We start from the raw sequence: 18,129 nt of genomic DNA on the forward strand, positions 1-18,129 counted from the left end.
TCAGCAGAAACAGGAGTGAGGGAGAGAGAGAGACCGAGAGGGAGGGAAAGAAAGATAGACTGGGAGAGTGAGCGACAGTGAGAGAAAGAAGGAAAGAGAGAGAGCTATACTGTGGCTTTGCTGGTGTTGCTCTGACTGTGCTTGAGAAGATAAGATCCAAATCCAATCTCATACTGTTGACGCACTGCAGAGCGCTTTTCAGTCTCTTTATCTCGGACTTACACTCTAACTCAGCAGCCGGCATTTGATTCAAGTGCTCTCTCCAACACAATGGAGTCTACCTGTGCAGTCACTAAACAATATTGCTTTTTAAGTCTATTTTACTGTCCTTTACCAGTAGGCCTATGTGTTAACTGTTTAGTCAGTATGTTTCCTTCTCTGAGTACAGCTGAGGTTATTTCCAGCGTTTCCTATGTGTGTGTTTTGGATCTTTATGATTCAACCTCTTACAGCAATGGAGAGACTCTCAGCCCACACATTCACAGATGGAGTAAAAAAACCCTGAGAGTCAAAAGAGAACAGGAACTGATGACTCATAATCCAGCCGCATTCTGTGAAGTAAGCACTAGAAGTCTCTAAAAGCACTTCAGGTTTCGGCTACTGAGACACACACGCAGACACAAACAGAAATGCTTGAGGCACGTGCTGACACATAGACTATAAACTATAAACCCCAGACACACACACACTTAGAAATGGACACAACCTCATACACACAACCTCATAACTGATGGCCGCTCCTGTATGCTTGTTCTAGGACACCTGTACAGTAGTAGGTCCTCAAGTCTCTCTGTGGACTCAGCTCCTCCAAACCACCATTCATTGTGTGCCATTGATCTGTCATGTTTTCAGGGTGTGTGTTTCAAACAAACACACACTTTCTCTTCGACAATAGGAAGGACCCATTTCACACCCACACCCACCCCAGAGTGTTTCCCAGAGTGTCCCTGTATCAACCCAATTGGCTGTATTGGGTTTCCCAGTAAAAATACTTCAACACAGTCTCCTGTATACCTCTACTCCCTGGGAGCCACTCCCTTTCCATTCTGTCCTTGTCCTTTGTCAGCTATCTGTTCCCTGAAGAGCCAAGTGGGAACAAACGCGTGTTTGTGTCCCTGTCTGTGCCACCCTGGCTGGACGGCCCTGTGGTGACATTTCCCTCAGCTGTTTTTTCTTTCCTCAAAGCAGGACTAAGATTGGGCTAGGGGGGTTATGTTGAGTAGGGTGTGTGTGTGTGTGTGTGTGTGTGTGTGTGTGTGTGTGTCTGTCAGATAGATAAAAGGTATCCTTGGTGAGGGGGAATGGGTGTTAAGACGCCCGCTGAGGAATCAGTCCGGTCATCCTGACTATCTGAAAGTGTATTTCAGGAACACATACTCAGACAGATAAAGAGAGGGTGAGAGAGCCAATGGAGTCAGTGTAATATTCCCTAGTATCGGTATCAGTGCCCTAGGAGTCAGATTGCAGTGTCATCAACATGCTGACCATCCATTTGTTCTCATGGTGTTAAACCTGTTGCCATTGAGCAACAAGTGCTGAGCAACTGGGCCCTGGTCATGTTCAAACGAACCAGTTAGAGCCCGCTGTTTCATATCAAAACAAAACCTACACCAACTACCAGAATAAAGCCCTGATATAGACACCATAATGGAGACAGGCCATATCAGAGTTCAGAAAAGCTGTGCTAAAAATGCCCTTGGAATGGAGAGTGGAAAGTGATAGATAGGTGCCACCCTACTGCCACCATGGGGCAATCTGTTCACAATGTTGACATCAGTAAACCGCTCGCCCACACGCGGTCTATGGTTGGACTTACTGCCAAATTCTCTAAAAATGACGTTGCAGGAGGCTTATGGTAGAGAACATTCAATTATCTGGCAACAGCTCTGGTGGACATTCCTGCAGTCAGCATGCCAATTGCACGCTCCCTCAAAACTTGAGACATCTGTGGTATTGTGTTGTGTGACAAACCTGGCCTTTTAGTGGCCTTTTATTGTCCCCAGCACAAGGTGCACCTGTGTAATAATCATGCTGTTTAATCAGCTTCTTGATATGACACACCTGTCAGGTGGATTAATTATCTTGGCAAAGGAGAAATGTTAGTTAGTTTGAGAATAAGAGGACGCATCTCATGACTTAATGTCTTGTTACAGAACATGAGCCATCTTGTTCAAACAGATACGGCTAGCCATGTCACATGTCACTGTGGGAGAAACTAGTTACTGTATGACAAATAGACATCTTTCCTCTTTTCTGTAGAACTGAGACCACAATTACAACATGTCGGTAATTATATTGACAAAGTCACAGGTACTGACCAAGGAAACACAAACATTGTGAAACCCTATCACCCATTCCAACAGTTTGAATGTAGACTTCCTTTTTTGACACATTGTTGTGTGGGATAAACTTCTCCTTTCTCACTGAACCATAGGCTAAGTTACACAGCCGGAACGGACAACATTGAGCTTCAGCCAAGCTCATACTGCACTGTACACTAAAAACCCACAATGTTTAAGTCTCTCTCTCTCTCTGTATAGCCAGCCGGTGGCTGGGTGCTGTCTCGGTTCACCCCTCCTCTGATTGTAATGGGATTAATTGAAATCCGGGGCTGGCTGGTCAGAGAATGAGGGGGAGCGAGAGAGAGGGAGAGATGAGGCGAAGAGTAAATGGTGATTAATTGTATTTCAGAGGGAGATAGACTGTAGGCTACAGCGTGGCAGCGGAAGAAAGAGCATAAGACAGAGTGACAGAAAGAGAGCGAGAGAGAGAAAGGGTCAAACGCAGACACACACACAAAACACACACACCCCACTGGAACAATGGACTTTGAGCTCTGGTGCTGAACTCTCCACTGCACCAACCCCCCCAGATCCCCCAACCCCTAACCTCCGCCCCAGATCCTTCTCTCTATCCTTCTACCCCTCTATCCCCTTACCCCCGTCCTTTAGCAAAGAGGTGCTGTCTCTTACCCCATCCATTATTTGGGGGGAGCCATGGTGGTCCCCCTGGCCCAACACTCCACCGGCCAAGCCCTCATCCATAGAAGTCATCCAACGCGCCCCTCAAACCAGGGGTGAAGTCCTCTGCCTTTCGTCTTACACACACAGGTGAAGCCAGGTCAGTACAGAAAGTGCCGGGGGTTTAGATAGTCCAAATGGCAGTCCTTTGAATCAGTGTTGTCCAGAAAAAGAGGGAGAGAAAAGGAGGAGAGGAGAGAGTGCTCTTTCAGAGCCTCTAAAACTGTGCTGGCTGGCTTAGCTCCTCTGTGAGAGCACGACTCACACACACTGCAACTACCTCATTCTCTCACACACATGCAGAGATGCAGCAACTCTCTCACACACACTCATTTGGTTGTTCGCTCTCTGGCTGGCTCACATTCACACAGAGGGAGCTCAGTTCTGGCAACAGTTGTTGAGATTAGGCCACTCCCCCCTCCTCCCCTCTCCCTGAGCTGTTGCCGGGCAACTGGCTTCAGCTGGGCCAGCCCCTAGAGAGAGAGAGTCACATTGCTGCAAACTCTCTCTTGGCCTCCGCCCCCTCAAGCTGCATTTGCATATCAAGCCCTGCCTCTCTTCCATTGAACAGAGCGGCTTTACTAGAGGGCTGAAGTAACATTCTATCTCCACTCAAACAGTCTTATCGAATGACATGGCACATTTATCTACAGGTTCAAAACCTGGAAAGTGGAGTGATGGAGTTCTTCTGTGTGGGTTTGAGGATTTGAGAAAGTGGGGAGGAGGAGAGAGAGATAAGGGAAGGGGAGAGAGTGTCAGGTGTCCCAATCAGGTGTATAAAAAGTTGTTTGCATATTTGAGCTTCTGTGTGAGTATATGAGAGAGAGAGAGAGAGAGAGAGAGAGAGAGAGATAGATACAACCCATATTTATGCTTATTTATTTTCCCTTGTGTACTTTAACCATTTGTACATGGTTACAACACTGTCTATATATATATAATATGACATTTGTAATGTCTTTATTCTTTTGAGACTTCTGTATGTGTAATGTTTACTGTTCATTTTTATTGTTTATTTCACTTTTGTATATTATCTACCTCACTTGCTTTGGCAATGTTAACACATTTCCCATGCCAATAAAGCTCCTTGAATTGAATTGAATTGATAGAGATGAGGGGAAGAGTGAATGGTGAGAAATTGTATTTTAGACCGAGGGAGATAACTGGTAGGCTACAGTGTCACTGGAAGAAAGAGCTAAATAAACTCATGTCTGAAAAAAAGACAGAGTGACAGAAAGATAGCGAGAGAGAAAGGGTCAAACGCAGACACACACACAAAACACACACCCTCTCCGTCACTCACACAGTTCCCACTGGAACAATGGACTTTGAGATCTGGTGATGAACTCTCCACCCCACCAACCTCCTCAGATCCCCCAACCCTTAAGAGAGGGGAAGGCTGAGGCTTCTCTCCTCCTTCCTTCCCTTCCTGATAGTCTGGGGCTCCCGAGTGGCGCAGCGTTCTAAGACACGGCATCTCAGTGCGTGAGGTGTGACTACAGACACCCTGGTTCGATTACAGGCTGTATCACAACCGGCGGTAATTGGGAGTCCCATAGTGTGGCGCACAATTGGCCCAGCGTCGTCCGGATTTAGGCGGTTTAGGCTGTCATTGTAAACAATAATTTGTTCTTAACTGACTTGCCTAGTTAAATAAACAAAAATAAATAAATTAATGAATTAATATTCTAAAAAGCCTGGCTGAGGCAGTGTTTGAGTCAACAACAGTGGATCCCAAAAGGCCAGCACCACATCACAACACAGCTACAGCCTTAACACCTCCTTCTCTCATTATCTCCTCCCCAATCTCCCCTCTACCTCTCCTCCCCAGCTCCCCTCCTCCTTGTACTTCTTCACCCTCCTTCACCCCCTCTCCCTCTCCCAGGGCCCAGCAGCTTAATGTTAAACCCACACAGTCTGAGCCTGCTGAGCCCAACTGTCTCACAACATAATAAGTTGACTTTGGCAGGGGCAGTAGAAGGATAGAGTCAGGCTGTGTCCCAGGCTCTGGTCAAAAGTGCACTACATAGGGAATAGGGTGCCACTTAGGACGCAGCCTCGGACTACAAGACAACAGCTCAAACTGCTAGACAGGATGAGGGGTTGAATGGTGAGGGGAATACTGGTGAGTCTGTGCAGTGCATCACCTGCATGGTGAAATTCATTATTAAAACAAATTATTTATTCTAGATTAGATAGATCTTTTTTAATTAGTCACAGGTAGTTGCAGTGTAATTCTTAAACTCCGAGCTCCAACAGTGCAGGTGTGAATGAAACAATAAATAATACTAATAATATATAACTGTTTCCACTGTGACAATGATTAATATAAATATCAGGGACAGGTAACTGACTATTCCGCAGCCTAATGGTCTGGGGGTAGAAGCTATTGGCCAGTCTGTTAGTTTTAGCCATGATGCTCCTGTACTGCCTACGGTGGCTGGGGTCAATGATGATCTTCTTAGCCTTCCTGCGACACCTGGTGTTGTAGATGTCCTGGATGGCAGGCTGTGTGCAACTGAGTGTACCACCCTCTGCAGTGCCTTGCGGTCAGCATATGGAATTTGATTAATCAGCGTTATCATTTAGAGGTGCGGTACACTTCGTAGGAGTCTTTTACCTACACAGCAGCCTCTCTGTTGCACCTGTGCAAACTACGCCATGTAAATCTCCCTGTTCTTCCTAGCTCCAAACGATAGCATCTCACTGTGGTAGCACTAGCACCTGTCTGTGGTAATGCTGTTGTCACTATGGTGTCTTGTGCACCTGCCTGTTGTGCTGTTGTGTTAATGGAAGGGAAAGTGGGGTATGGTATCTAGTCAGTTGCACAACTGAATGCATTCATCCAAAATGTGTCTTCCCCTTCCCCTTCTTTCCCTTTAACCCAACCCCTCTGAATCAAAGGGGGGGGGGGGGGGGGGGGGGGGGGCAGCCTTAATTGACGTCCACATCATTGGCGCTCCGGGAGCAGTTGCTGTCTCTGTTATGTCTCAGTGATGTCCTACTTTCTTCAAGAGGAGCTGTCTCCCATACAGGACAGTTGTAAACAAGGTACTCTCCTGTCAACCAACCTGATCACTCATAATACACCTTATCGCTATGTACCGTGCCAATCTAGTTTCTTTGCGACAAACTTGCTCCAAACAATGGTGACCGTGCCTGGCATGCCAAGCCAAACCCTGTAACATTTCAGGGTGGAGAACACTTCTCTTCCTCTCCCTCACCACTTCCTCTCTCTCACCTTTCTCTCTCCTCATTTCTCAGCTTACTCCCATCTCTCCCTCTCCCTCTGCTTCTCAGCCTCTACCTCTTCCTTTCTTCCTGTTCTTCCTGTTGCCCCCTTTGTCTTTATGACTCAGACTGTCTCCGGAGGGAACTGACATATGTATCAGATCCTCACCTCACAGACACTAGATCACCAAGTGCTTGACATGCATATATGGAGAGAGAGATTTATATAAAGAGGGTGGGAAGGAAGGATGAAAGGAAGGGGTGAGAGAAGAAGGGATAGAGAGGGTGATCCAGGCCAGGGGACCCAAATGAAAGCTAATTATGTGGCAAGGAATGCTCCCCTCCTGGCTCTGGCTCTCTCTGGCTCTCTCTCTCTCTGTCTCTCTCTCTCTCTCTCTCTCTCTCTCTCGCTCTCTCTCTCTCTCACACTCAAAGACTTTGGCTACACGTCAAACAACGGTCCCACAGCTATTTGTTAATACGCAATTTGTTAGAGGGCTGGCCTTCTCCTTTCACATTCTATTCAGGTCTACCTGGGTGAGACTGGCGTATTGTATTTCAGTTGGAGACATGTAGTAATACTTTGAGGGTAATGCTTTCAGATCCAGCATTAATGTGATTTCTTGATGTTATTCACAGAGAGCAGAATAGAGTGATTAAACGATTCTCCAGGGGTATGGAACTGTGTATTGGAGGAATAGTGAGGCGAAAAATGAATCAAGAGGGATGAATGAAGCGAGAGGAGATTTGTGGCAAAATTATTGTACTGCATTATGCTGTCACTCCAATCACACACGCACATCACACACATTGCACACACATACAGTACACACACGCTACCGCTTTTCAACCACACAAACTCACTTCTTCTCTCTGACACACACACATTCCTCCCAAAGAAAAATAAATAAGCCAAACAAATAGTGTATGTTGCCGGGTTCAGTTCAATAAGCTCCGTGGGGACTTGAGAGGCAGCCAGCATTCACTATGCAGCAACAAGACAGAGGAGGGAGGGAGAGAGAGAGGGAGACAGAGGAAAATAGCGAGATTGTGTGTGTGTGTGTGTGTGTGTGTGTGTGTGTGTGTGTGTGTGTGTGTGTGTGTGTGTGTGTGTGTGTGTGTGTGAGAGAGGGGGGGGGGGGTGAGAGAGGAGTAGAGAGTGGCACCATAGAATGAGAGAGAATGAGAGAAGGAGTAGGGTGGAAGTGGAAGAAAAGACAGGGATACAGTGAGGGGTAAAGACAGGGATATAGTGAGGGGTAAAGACAGGGATACAGTGATGTGGTAAAGACAGGGATACAGTGATGGGGTAAAGACAGGGATACAGTGAGGGGTAAAGACAGGGATACTGTGAGGGGTAAAGACAGGGATACAGTGATGTGGTAAAGGCAGGGATACAGTGATGTGGTAAAGACAGGGATACAGTGATGGGGTAAAGACAGGGATACAGTGAGGGGTACCAGGGATACAGTGAGGGGTACCAGGGATACAGTGAGGGGTAAAGACAGGGATACAGTTAGGATAAAGACAGGGATACAGTGAGGAGTACCAGGGATACAGTGAGGGGTAAAGACAGGGATACAGTGAGGGGTAAAGACAGGGATACAGTGAGGGGTAAAGACAGGGATACAGTGATGAGGTAAAGACAGGGATACAGTGATGTGGTAAAGACAGGGATACAGTGATGGGGTAAAGACAGGGATACAGTGATGGGGGAAAGACAGGGATACAGTGAGGGGTAAAGACAGGGATACAGTGATGGGGGAAAGACAGGGATACAGTGATGGGGTAAAGACAGGGATACAGTGATGTGGTAAAGACAGGGATACAGTGATGGGGTAAAGACAGGGATACAGTGATGGGGGAAAGACAGGGATACAGTGATGGGGGAAAGACAGGGATACAGTGAGAGGTAAAGACAGGGATACAGTGAGGGGTACCAGGGATACAGTGAGGGGTAAAGACAGGGATACAGTTAGGATAAAGACAGGGATACAGTGAGGAGTACCAGGGATACAGTAGGGGTAAAGACAGGGATACAGTGATGGGGTAAAGACAGGGATACAGTGAGGGGTACCAGGGATACACTGAGGGGTACCAGGGATACAGTAGGGGGACCAGGGATACAGTGAGGAGTACCAGGGATACAGTGAGGGGTAAAGACAGGGATACAGTGATGGGGTAAAGACAGGGATACAGTGAGGGGTACCAGGGATACAGTGAGGGGTACCAGGGATACAGTGAGGGGTAAAGACAGGGATACAGTGAGGAGTACCAGGGATACAGTGAGGGGTAAAGACAGGGATACAGTGATGGGGTAAAGACAGGGATACAGTGAGTGGTACCAGGGATACAGTGAGGGGTAAAGACAGGGATACAGTGAGGGGTACCAGGGATACAGTGATGTGGTAAAGACAGGGATACAGTGATGGGGTAAAGACAGTGATACAGTGAGGGGTAAAGACAGGGATACACTGAGGGGTACCAGGGATACAGTAGGGGGACCAGGGATACAGTGAGGGGTAAAGACAGGGATACAGTGAGGGGTACCAGGGATACAGTAGGGGGACCAGGGATACAGTGAGGAGTACCAGGGATACAGTGAGGGGTAAAGACAGGGATACAGTGATGGGGTAAAGACAGGGATACAGTGAGGGGTACCAGGGATACAGTGAGGGGTACCAGGGATACAGTGAGGGGTAAAGACAGGGATACAGTGAGGAGTACCAGGGATACAGTGAGGGGACCAGGGATACAGTGAGGAGTACCAGGGATACAGTGAGGGGTACCAGGGATACAGTGAGGGGTACCAGGGATACAGTGAGGGGTACCAGGGATACAGTGAGGGGTAAAGACATGGATACAGTGAGTGGTGTTGTGGAGTGGCTGACGTGAATGCCAACAACGGTGCTACTCTCCTACTGCCAAGATGCAGGACTGGGGGAATTCAAACACAACCACAGCCACACACATGCACACACATACACACATAGTCCGATGTTTCTACTCTACCAAGGTGGGCAAACCATTTCCTGTAGACCTACTCTACTTCTTTGGCTATAGAAGCCATCAGGAAGAGAGCTGCATGTTTTTGAACATTACATGCATTATGAAAGAATGAGATTCAAATGATTTTAGATTTATTTGTTTTTATTCCAAAGCCCAAAATAGTGGACATTCAATTGCCAAAACATTTGAAATATTCCATTGTCTCTGTCAGGTCCACATTGAGTAGACAGCAATAGAAAAATAGGAAATTACTATGAAATAATTCAATATTTCAGTTGTGTATTGTCACGTTCTGACCTTAGTTCCTTTGTTTTTGTCTCTGTTTTAGTATGCTCAGGGCGTGAGTTGGGTGGGCAGTCTATGTTTGTTTTTCTATGTTGGTTTTTGAGTTCGGCCTAGTATGGTTCTCAATCAGAGGCAGCTGTCAATTGTTGTCCCTGATTGAGAATCATACTTAGGTAGCCTGGGTTTCACTTTTGGTTTGTGGGTGTTTGTTTCCGTGTGAGTGTTTGGGCCACACGGTACTGTTTTGTTTTGTTCACAACGTTTATTGTTTTGTTCCAGTGTTCAGTTTGTTTATTAAAAAGACATGAACACTTACCACGCTGCACCTTGGTCCTCCTCTCTTTCTCCCGAAGACGATCGTTACATGTATATTACATTGTTTTTAATTGATGACTATTACTTTTCATTACTTTTCATTCCTTAAAAATCCTAATCTCATCTCTGCTCAGGCAGTAGCAGCCAAACAGCCAGACAACATTCTCTGTGCCTGCACACCGTATGCTGCAGGGCTGTCTGACTAAATCATTTTACTAGTTCTTCAAAGTAGATAAGGCATACTTTCATGAACCGTCTCTATCCATCTCCCTCTTCATTGTGTTGTGTACTTTCCTCTCTCATGCGGTCTGTGTATCTATTCTTTCGTAGCAAGCATAAAAGTGTATCCATCTGTCCAAGCCGGAAAGAACAGGCGCAGTGGATTATGGTCATTGTAGTTCATTAGTAATTGAACCAACATCGGTTATTAGTTGTTTAATAACGGGAAAAATATGAAATGTTGGTTAATCACTGGTACCCGTGCAACTAGGATTGCTTATCAGTCCATCGTAGCTCTCTTCCTGTAGACTTCTATAGCCAATCACACATGCACACACACACACACACACACACACACACACACACACACACACACACACACACACACACACACACACACACACACACACACACACACACACACACACACACACAGTCTGGACAATGGGATGGATTGATTAGGCCACTGGACCACTGACCATGCTGTCATTATTGGCTATGGTGGAAGAGAATTCCAGATTCTGATCTGTCCCAGAGAATGAGGAATTAGCGTGTTCGACTCAATAGTTTGCCATCTTTTTACCAGGTAAGTTGACTGAGAACACATTCTCATCTACAGAAACAATCTTGGGAATAATTACAAGGGAGATGAATGAGCCAACTGGAAGCTGGGGATGTTTAGGTGGCCAATATGGTATGAGGGCCAGATTGGGAATTTAGTCAGGACACCGGGGTTAACACCCCCACTCTTATGAGTGCTATGGGTTCTTCAGTGAGCACAGATGGTCAGAACACCTATTTAACGTCCCATCTGAAAGACGGAACACTACACAGGGCAATGTCTCCAATCACTGCCCTGGGGCATTGGGATATTTTTTTTAAACCAGAGGGAAGTGTGCCTTTTACTGGCCTTCCAACACCACTTCCAGCAGCATCTGGTACCCCATCCAGGGACCGACCAGCAGTGCCAGCAGTGGGATGCATGGTTCAAAAGGCATATAGACTGGAGAAGGAAAAGTGTTTATATACCAGAAAAGACAATGCATAACAATTGCAGAACACTCTGGAGAAACTTTAGAGTGACTCACAATAAGTGCTGTCATGACGTTGGCCTGGGGGTAGGTTTATGACAGTCATAAATACCTCTTCCCCCCTTTGGAAAACCCCTTGGTTAATATAGAGACTCTGGGAACATCAGAAGGTGGAGGGAAATTAACTATATTCTGTTAATCCGACCAATTGAACATATGGGGTGGTACTTAATGAATATGATGTCAGTTCGGTTGTCATCTGAAACATTCTCATCAATGATAAGATGACATAAACTCTACAGTGGAAAGTCTACACATCAGAGTTATCGGATTCACATGGAATTGTTGTTCAATTTAAATGTTTGAATATAAATATGAATAAATAAATAAATATAATATGAAATGTAATTTTAGCTTCCAAATGAGAGATTTGAGTTTTCATAAGGTTAGAGCTCTGCTCAATCAGTGGCCCGCCCCTGTGAAGGGACATGGGTTATAAAACTTTTCAAACACGCCCTCCTCTCCCTTCCTATATAAAGCCTTGACGACCATATTATAACCTCCTGTTCTGAGGATGTGAGGACGACGGTCCGATGTCAGAATGGTTCAGATAATAACTACAGAACGAAGCCAACATCAGCGTGAGCTTTGGTTGCGAATGCTATGAACTTTGAACTCTTATTCACTAGAGAAGTGATACCTCCTAGCCGTTGAATTAGCAACAGCAGCTGCAAACGAGGGTTAGGAAGGAACAGACAGAGTATTCCGTCTATCACACAACGACGTTACTACAATGTATCCAATTGACCACCAAAGACATTCTTCAAAGGGCTCGGTTTGGTAACACGACCTTCCATCTACCACCAACCTACTGAAGCGCAGCTCAGAGTAAATATTTATTGCATTTTCCTTTTGCAAATGGGCGGTAATTTAGAATGCATAAAATACTGTATTTACGATAGCACAGCTTCTTCCTTTGTTACTCAGTCTTCCCGCTCTTTCACTCAAACCTAGCCCTTTTTCTTTTGTGTAACAAGCTCTCATATCTGTTCCGCCCGCTAGGGACGTTTTCCTTTATGACGTAATTTGTAATCAAGTTATAATTAATCATGTGTATGTGTAATTCTGTGTGATTAGTTAGGTATTTAGTAAATAAATAATTAAACCCAATTTTGTGTTGCTGATTCAACTTGTTAGCCAGGGTTCGTGAAGATAACCAAGAATTTACAACTTTCAGATGAGACTGAATTAAGGTGACGATTGCTATTGATGTAAAATATTACTAGGTCTTTAAGAGTTTATTCGGAAGATAACAGCTCTATAAATATTATTTTGTGGTGCCCCGACTCTCTAGTTAATTACATTTACATGATTAGCTCAATCAGGTAATATTAATTACGTAGAAAGGATTTTATAGAATAGCATGTCAAATCACTTAATCCGGCATAGCCAAAGACACAACATTGCATTTGAACACAGACTCTGGAACCACCACATAATGAGTCGAGCATCATAACTCATTAAGAACACAGACAACATATGTCCCTCTCACTTTGAGACATTTCTCATACATTTCCTTAGGCTCTAACAGAATTGGCATCCCAAATGGCACCCTAAGCCCTATATAGTGCTCTACTTTTGACCACTACTAGTGCACTACATATAGAATAGGGTGCCATTTGGGACGCAGAGAGAAAAATAGGCTGCTGTAGATGTTAAAGCAAGGTATATATTTTGCTGGTCTGGTATGTTATCAGCATTTTGAAGCCACAGCTGCTGTACATGGAGAGAATTAGCAAACACCTACTGCACCACTTTACACAGTGACAAAATGATAACGTAGGCAGAGGTAGAGAGAGAGACAGAGAGAAAGAGAGAGAGAGACAGGGAGAGAGAAGAGAGAGAGGGGGAGGGAGAAATAGGATAAAGGGAGACAGGGAAAGAGAGTGCGGGATAGAGGAGAGAGAGGGGGGAGGGGGAAGGGAGGGAGAAATAGGATAAAGAGAGACAGTGTGAGAGAGAGAAGAGAGAGAATGGGAGAAAGGGAGAGAGGGATAGAAAGAAAGAGACAGAGAGAGAATAAGGAGAAAGGGAGAGAGAGACAGAGAGTTGATATTCCTCTATTGTGTGTGATAGACTGACTTGATATGTACCTATACATTTGCACTCTCTCTCCAAATTGCTATAGTATGGTCTAGAATGTATATTGCATGGCCAGACTGCATAACCCCTCCCTCTCCCAAGGTAAGTGGCGTTCCAGAGCAGTTAAGTGTCTCTCGTTTTCAGGGCAGGCAGAATCAAGCCTCCACACAGTCCTATTTGCCCTGTCTATCTCTCTAAGCTCAGAGGGAGTGATCTGCAGACACTATGGCGGAATGAAATGGAGAGATCACACACATGGACGCACGCACAGTCGCACACGCACACTAGCGATCAGATCCCGTTGCTGCCGCTCGCCATGAAATATTCAGCTGTTCTCTACCCACAACAGAATGGCAGCACACACACACAGCCCTCCTTATAACATACAACTGCAATAGCTGCAGCGTCTATACAAGCGGAGCTTGAAGACATGGTTGGCTGCAAAAAACAGGATCTGGCCCAAAATCAAAGCTATGGTAAAATCACTATTAACTACCATGCCACTGTGACTGTACAGCGCAAGGTGTTACAGGTGATATATAGCCTAGGCTAGAAAACAGCGCTCCTCTCTAGCTCTAACAGGATAAGTTACCCAGTCCCATTCTGTCTGTGTGACTGATATCAGTACACAGCTGTGTTATGGTGAAACCAGGTCACTGGGTTAGTGGCGCCCTCAGGGCACTATTAAAAGAGTTATGTGGAGGTATTGATAAACACTACACATTCTTCTGCCTTTGCTGGAAAGGTTAGGATCTCTTTATTACAGTATACCATGTAGAATGGGAACAAACACAAGCGACAAAAAATAAACACAAAAAACGGTATACTGTCTGTACTCTTGTCCACAGTATGTTCCTAAGATATTAGCCATAATAGTGCAAGGCCAAGGGGACAAACATTCACTTTCCCTTGACTTGCTATGATCTAGTGGTAGGACACTATAGTGGTTGGTATGAAGGCTCACCGCTCATCCCACCCTGCAAGAGCTGACACACACACACAAACAGACACGCCCTAACACACACATCCCTCTTCCCTATACATCTCTCACCACCACACATTGGAACTGGGCAGTCAAAGTCACACCAAGACAGAAGTTATTTTAGGGATCTGTCTTTACATGGCCGTTGGGTCAGGTGGTGCTGACCTCACTGCCAGTGAGTGACGATGGATCAAAGCCTGATCATCTATCATGCTGTTAATAGGCCACAGGGACCAGGGGGGAAGGGGAATCAATGGGAGGAATAAAGAGATAGAAGGGGGCGAGGTGGACTTGTGTATAGGGAGAGAGACGGGTTGAGGGGGTTTTGTGTGTGTGTGTGTGTGTGTGTGTGTGTGTGTGTGTGTGTGTGTGTGTATGTGTGTGTGTGAGATCGCTTGGAGTAAGTATGAGTAGGGGTCCCACTTGCAACGCCAGGGTTGTGGGTTTGATTCCCACTGGGGACCAGTACGAACAAACAAGAAAAAGTATGCACTCACTACTGTAAGTCTCTCTGGATAAGCGCGTCTGCTAAATGACTAAAATGTATGAGAGAGATAAATCTAAATGAAAAGATATAATGATTGTCAAACTACTAGAATTGTATGAGGACAGGCTGCACATCACTGCTGAAGGGGAAGTGTTGAAAAGGATGTTGAAGACTAGATAGATCACTTCCCCTATTACTGGGGGTTGTCGTGGAAAGCAGTCACTGTCTGTGTCCAAAATGGCACCCTCTGCCCTATATAATACACTACTTTAGTGCACTTTATAGGGGATAGGGTGCCATTTCAGACAGAAGTCAGTAGCCCTGAGTAAGATCAGTGTGAACTGAACTAAGACCAGCAGAACCAAACACATGATATGCATCACACCATGGCTGTCAATAGGCTCTATGCATTATACCGCCTCCAACGTCCGGGTTGATGACTTCCGGAGCGATTTCTGCTATTGTTTTTATCATTAGCTTACTAGCTATCTAAATGTCGTTGATGCATTTCTGACTGAAATAGTTTGCAATGACTACGTTTAAATTACAGCCCCACGAAGGAGGTGCTAATGAACATTGTTCAGTGCGTCTGTGTTCAGTTTCTTCCAAATGGAATGGTATTGTGCGCTTCCATAGTTTCCCGGTCGGTGTAGAGCTCAGAAAAAGGTGGTTGGTGGCAGTACGTCGTGACAACTTTACTGTCACCAAACACACAAATATGTGTTGTACACATTTCGTTGAGTGACTTTGTTGAGGTAAACATTAGGAAGTGACAATACCTAAAAAGAGGTGTTGTTCCTACAGTCTTGGCGTGGAACTGGCACATTCAAAAGAGACCTGGTGTTTGGGAAAGAAAATGGAAAACCATGAGCACGTAAGAGAAATTGAGGAGCTTCGAGCCAAGCTGGAGAAACTGATCGCCCAACACGGCTTTGGTCTACAGCGATTTGCTGGTTCTGACGAGGATATACGTTTTTACACAAGGTACAGTAATGATTTATTATTATCCAGCATTACTATTGTTAATTATTTACTATTAATTATTATTATTATCCCAAAGTCCATCTTACCTTTAAGAACATGTTCATTGTTATTTAAAACTAGGCTAGCATATCTTAGCATAAGTAGGCACATTGAATGCATATCGTCTTTACATTCGTTTTCAGATGCTCCCAGGTCGTTGCTGCAAATAAGATTTGGTTCTTAGTCCACTTCCCAGGTTAAATAACGGAACATTTAAAACAAATTCACTGCTGTGATGATAGCTGCTGTGAATTACAGTATGAATTGCAGTAACAACAAAACAGGCTACAATAGCAACTAGGTCATGTCTAGTGCTACTTGATGCTTAGAGAAGATGGGCAATAATAGTAATGAGCTTTTTTGGTATTCAAATACTCTGGGTTCGTCTTTAGATGTGCAAGCTACACCCACCTGATGGCCTTCTGGCACTTGTTTGAAGGGGCAGCAGAGACCAGGTTTATAAGAGTCACAAACACCAATTCATCTGAAACAAGTGTTACTTTAAGAAAACTGGTAAGGGACAACTTCATTAAATACTTAAGAGAATATTATTTGATCTTACTGTAATTGTTAAACATTATTTACTTTTTGTTATGGACTGAATATGAGGACTATATTGTACTAAAACGGTTTTCTTTACGTTCAGACACTGCCATCAATCGACGAGCTCTTCTTGTTTATGACTCATCTGTCTCTGGGTCTGAAACAGAAGGATTTGGCCCATCAGTTCAGTATCCACCAATCGACAGTGAGCCGGATTATCATCTCTTGGGCCAACTTCCTCTACTGTCTGCTTGGATCAGCACGGCTATGGATCCCCAAAGAAACCATCAAAGCCCACCTGCCACCTGAGTTCAAGGACTGTCCAGACACCCAGGTAGTGATCGCCTGCCAGACATCATCTTCACTACTACTGCAGAGTGAGGTGTTTTCTTCCTACAAGTCACACTGTACCTTTAAGGGCATGTTGGGAATGTCACCACATATGTGAGTGACATGGAGATCTTCAAGCAGTCTGGAATTATTTCCTTACTCACCCCTGACATTGGCCATTATCCACCATAATGGCCTTCTCGTAGATGACATTGTTCCGTGCAAGGGCTACCGGACAGTCTTTCTGTCAAGACACACACAGAGGCCAGCGCATGAGGTTAGGGAGACCCAGTCCATTGCCAGGCTGAGAGTGCATTTTGAAAGAATGATCCACAGAGTAAAGGAGCACAGGCTGTTTGACACAGTCACCCCCCTGACCATCTCAGGCAGCATCAACCAATTATTTGCAGTGGCGTGCCTGTTGGCCAACTATCAAAACTGACCTTTGGTCAGAGCATAGGCCAAGTCAGTGTAAATGTACTTGTGTTTACTTGCTAGCAGCAAAATAATAATTTGTTTATCAATCATTTGTGTTGTAGTGAACATCAGTTTGTGTGGAGCTTGTATTGGCTTTAATTAGGCAATGAGTTTAGGGGTGGGGGAAAGAAATCAAGTCAACACAGAATAGCCAGAATGCAAGACTGAATACAATGTTAGAGATGTGTAATTGATTAACTGAACTGTTGAACATTTGCTGAAATACATTTTTTTTAAACAAATCTATTCTACTGTAGTTTTCTTCACAAGAACATGGCACCCATGCAGGGGATACATCCAGGTGCGAGATAGACACTTCTGCAAGTAGTGGTAAAAATAAGTGGCCAATCGTCTCTCTTATAGTTTTTGAAACCTGTAGATGATATATAATTATATATAATTTCAACTAGGATGACCTCCTGTGCACAGATGACAAAGTCACACCAGCTACAACCTGTGAGAAGGAGTTGACCTTGCACCTGCCAGTAGTAAGCATGAGATCTCTTCAACTTCAGCTCTCCATTCTGTATCTTCAGGTAAGGACATCAGCTCTCCATTCTGTATCTTCAGGTAAGGACATCAGCTCTCCATTCTGTATCTTCAGGTAAGGACATCAGCTCTCCATTCTGTATCTTCAGGTAAGGACATCAGCTCTCCATTCTGTATCTTCAGGTAAGGACATCAGCTCTCCATTCTATATTTTCAGGTAAGGACATCAGCTCTCCATTTTGTATCTTCAGGTAAGGGCAGTCAACATAACTTGGTACATTTGGGCACTTGACCTCTAAGAGTCCAAAGTGTGGTCTCACACTGGGATCAAATATGATGCCATCTGGTGAGGATCCTAACCAAGGAGCATCTGGGTGCACTACGAAGCCACACGGAAAGAAGTTAACATTCTTCAGTGTGCAGTACTGCTGTACAGCCACTGGCTCCATGGCTAGCCCCCTCTTCATCTCCATGGTCTGCATACCAGATCCCTTGAACATCCGTTCAGCTAGACGGTCAGCTGAGGTCTCTCCCCGGACATGGCAA

General features: G+C 45.0%; 2 protein-coding genes across 4 annotated transcripts in view; one reads left to right on the forward strand and one right to left on the reverse strand.

Moving 5' to 3' along the window:
- rab11fip4b (RAB11 family interacting protein 4 (class II) b) overlaps positions 1-3,412 on the reverse strand; it is a 35,277-nt gene extending 31,865 nt beyond the window's left edge. For both annotated transcript variants that reach the window (XM_021567931.3, XM_021567929.3), the window contains exon 1: positions 2,973-3,412. In XM_021567931.3, coding sequence (XP_021423606.3) covers positions 2,973-3,053 — 81 coding nt within the window. In that variant the 5' untranslated portion in view covers positions 3,054-3,412. The remainder of the gene's footprint in view (positions 1-2,972) is intronic.
- Positions 3,413-15,005: 11,593 nt separating this feature from the next.
- On the forward strand, positions 15,006-17,336 carry LOC118940369 (uncharacterized). 2 transcript variants are annotated; one of them, XM_090204690.1, is made up of 3 exons: positions 15,006-15,705; positions 16,137-16,257; positions 16,391-17,336. In XM_090204690.1, the coding sequence occupies exons 1-3, from the start codon at positions 15,578-15,580 to the stop codon at positions 16,733-16,735; spliced, it is 594 nt and encodes a 197-aa protein (XP_090060816.1). In that variant the 5' UTR covers positions 15,006-15,577; the 3' UTR covers positions 16,736-17,336. The 2 variants fall into 2 exon arrangements, with proteins under 2 accessions (XP_090060816.1, XP_090060817.1); XM_090204691.1 differs by having other exon boundaries at positions 15,129-15,705; positions 16,454-17,336.
- The last annotated feature ends 793 nt before the right edge of the window (positions 17,337-18,129 follow it).

The sequence above is a fragment of the Oncorhynchus mykiss genome, chromosome 17, assembly GCF_057628025.1.
Source record: "Oncorhynchus mykiss isolate SJ-2025 chromosome 17, ASM5762802v1, whole genome shotgun sequence".
NCBI classification, from domain to species: domain Eukaryota; kingdom Metazoa; phylum Chordata; class Actinopteri; order Salmoniformes; family Salmonidae; genus Oncorhynchus; species Oncorhynchus mykiss.

Excerpts from the sequence above, each read along its gene's own strand:
- LOC118940369 (XM_090204690.1), top strand. The coding sequence starts at position 15,578 with ATGGAAAACCATGAGCACGTAAGAGAAATTGAGGAGCTTCGAGCCAAG. Across the intron at positions 15,706-16,136 it reads GATATACGTTTTTACACAAG|ATGTGCAAGCTACACCCACC; the intron begins GTACAGTAATGA and ends GTTCGTCTTTAG. Across the intron at positions 16,258-16,390 it reads GTGTTACTTTAAGAAAACTG|ACACTGCCATCAATCGACGA; the intron begins GTAAGGGACAAC and ends CTTTACGTTCAG.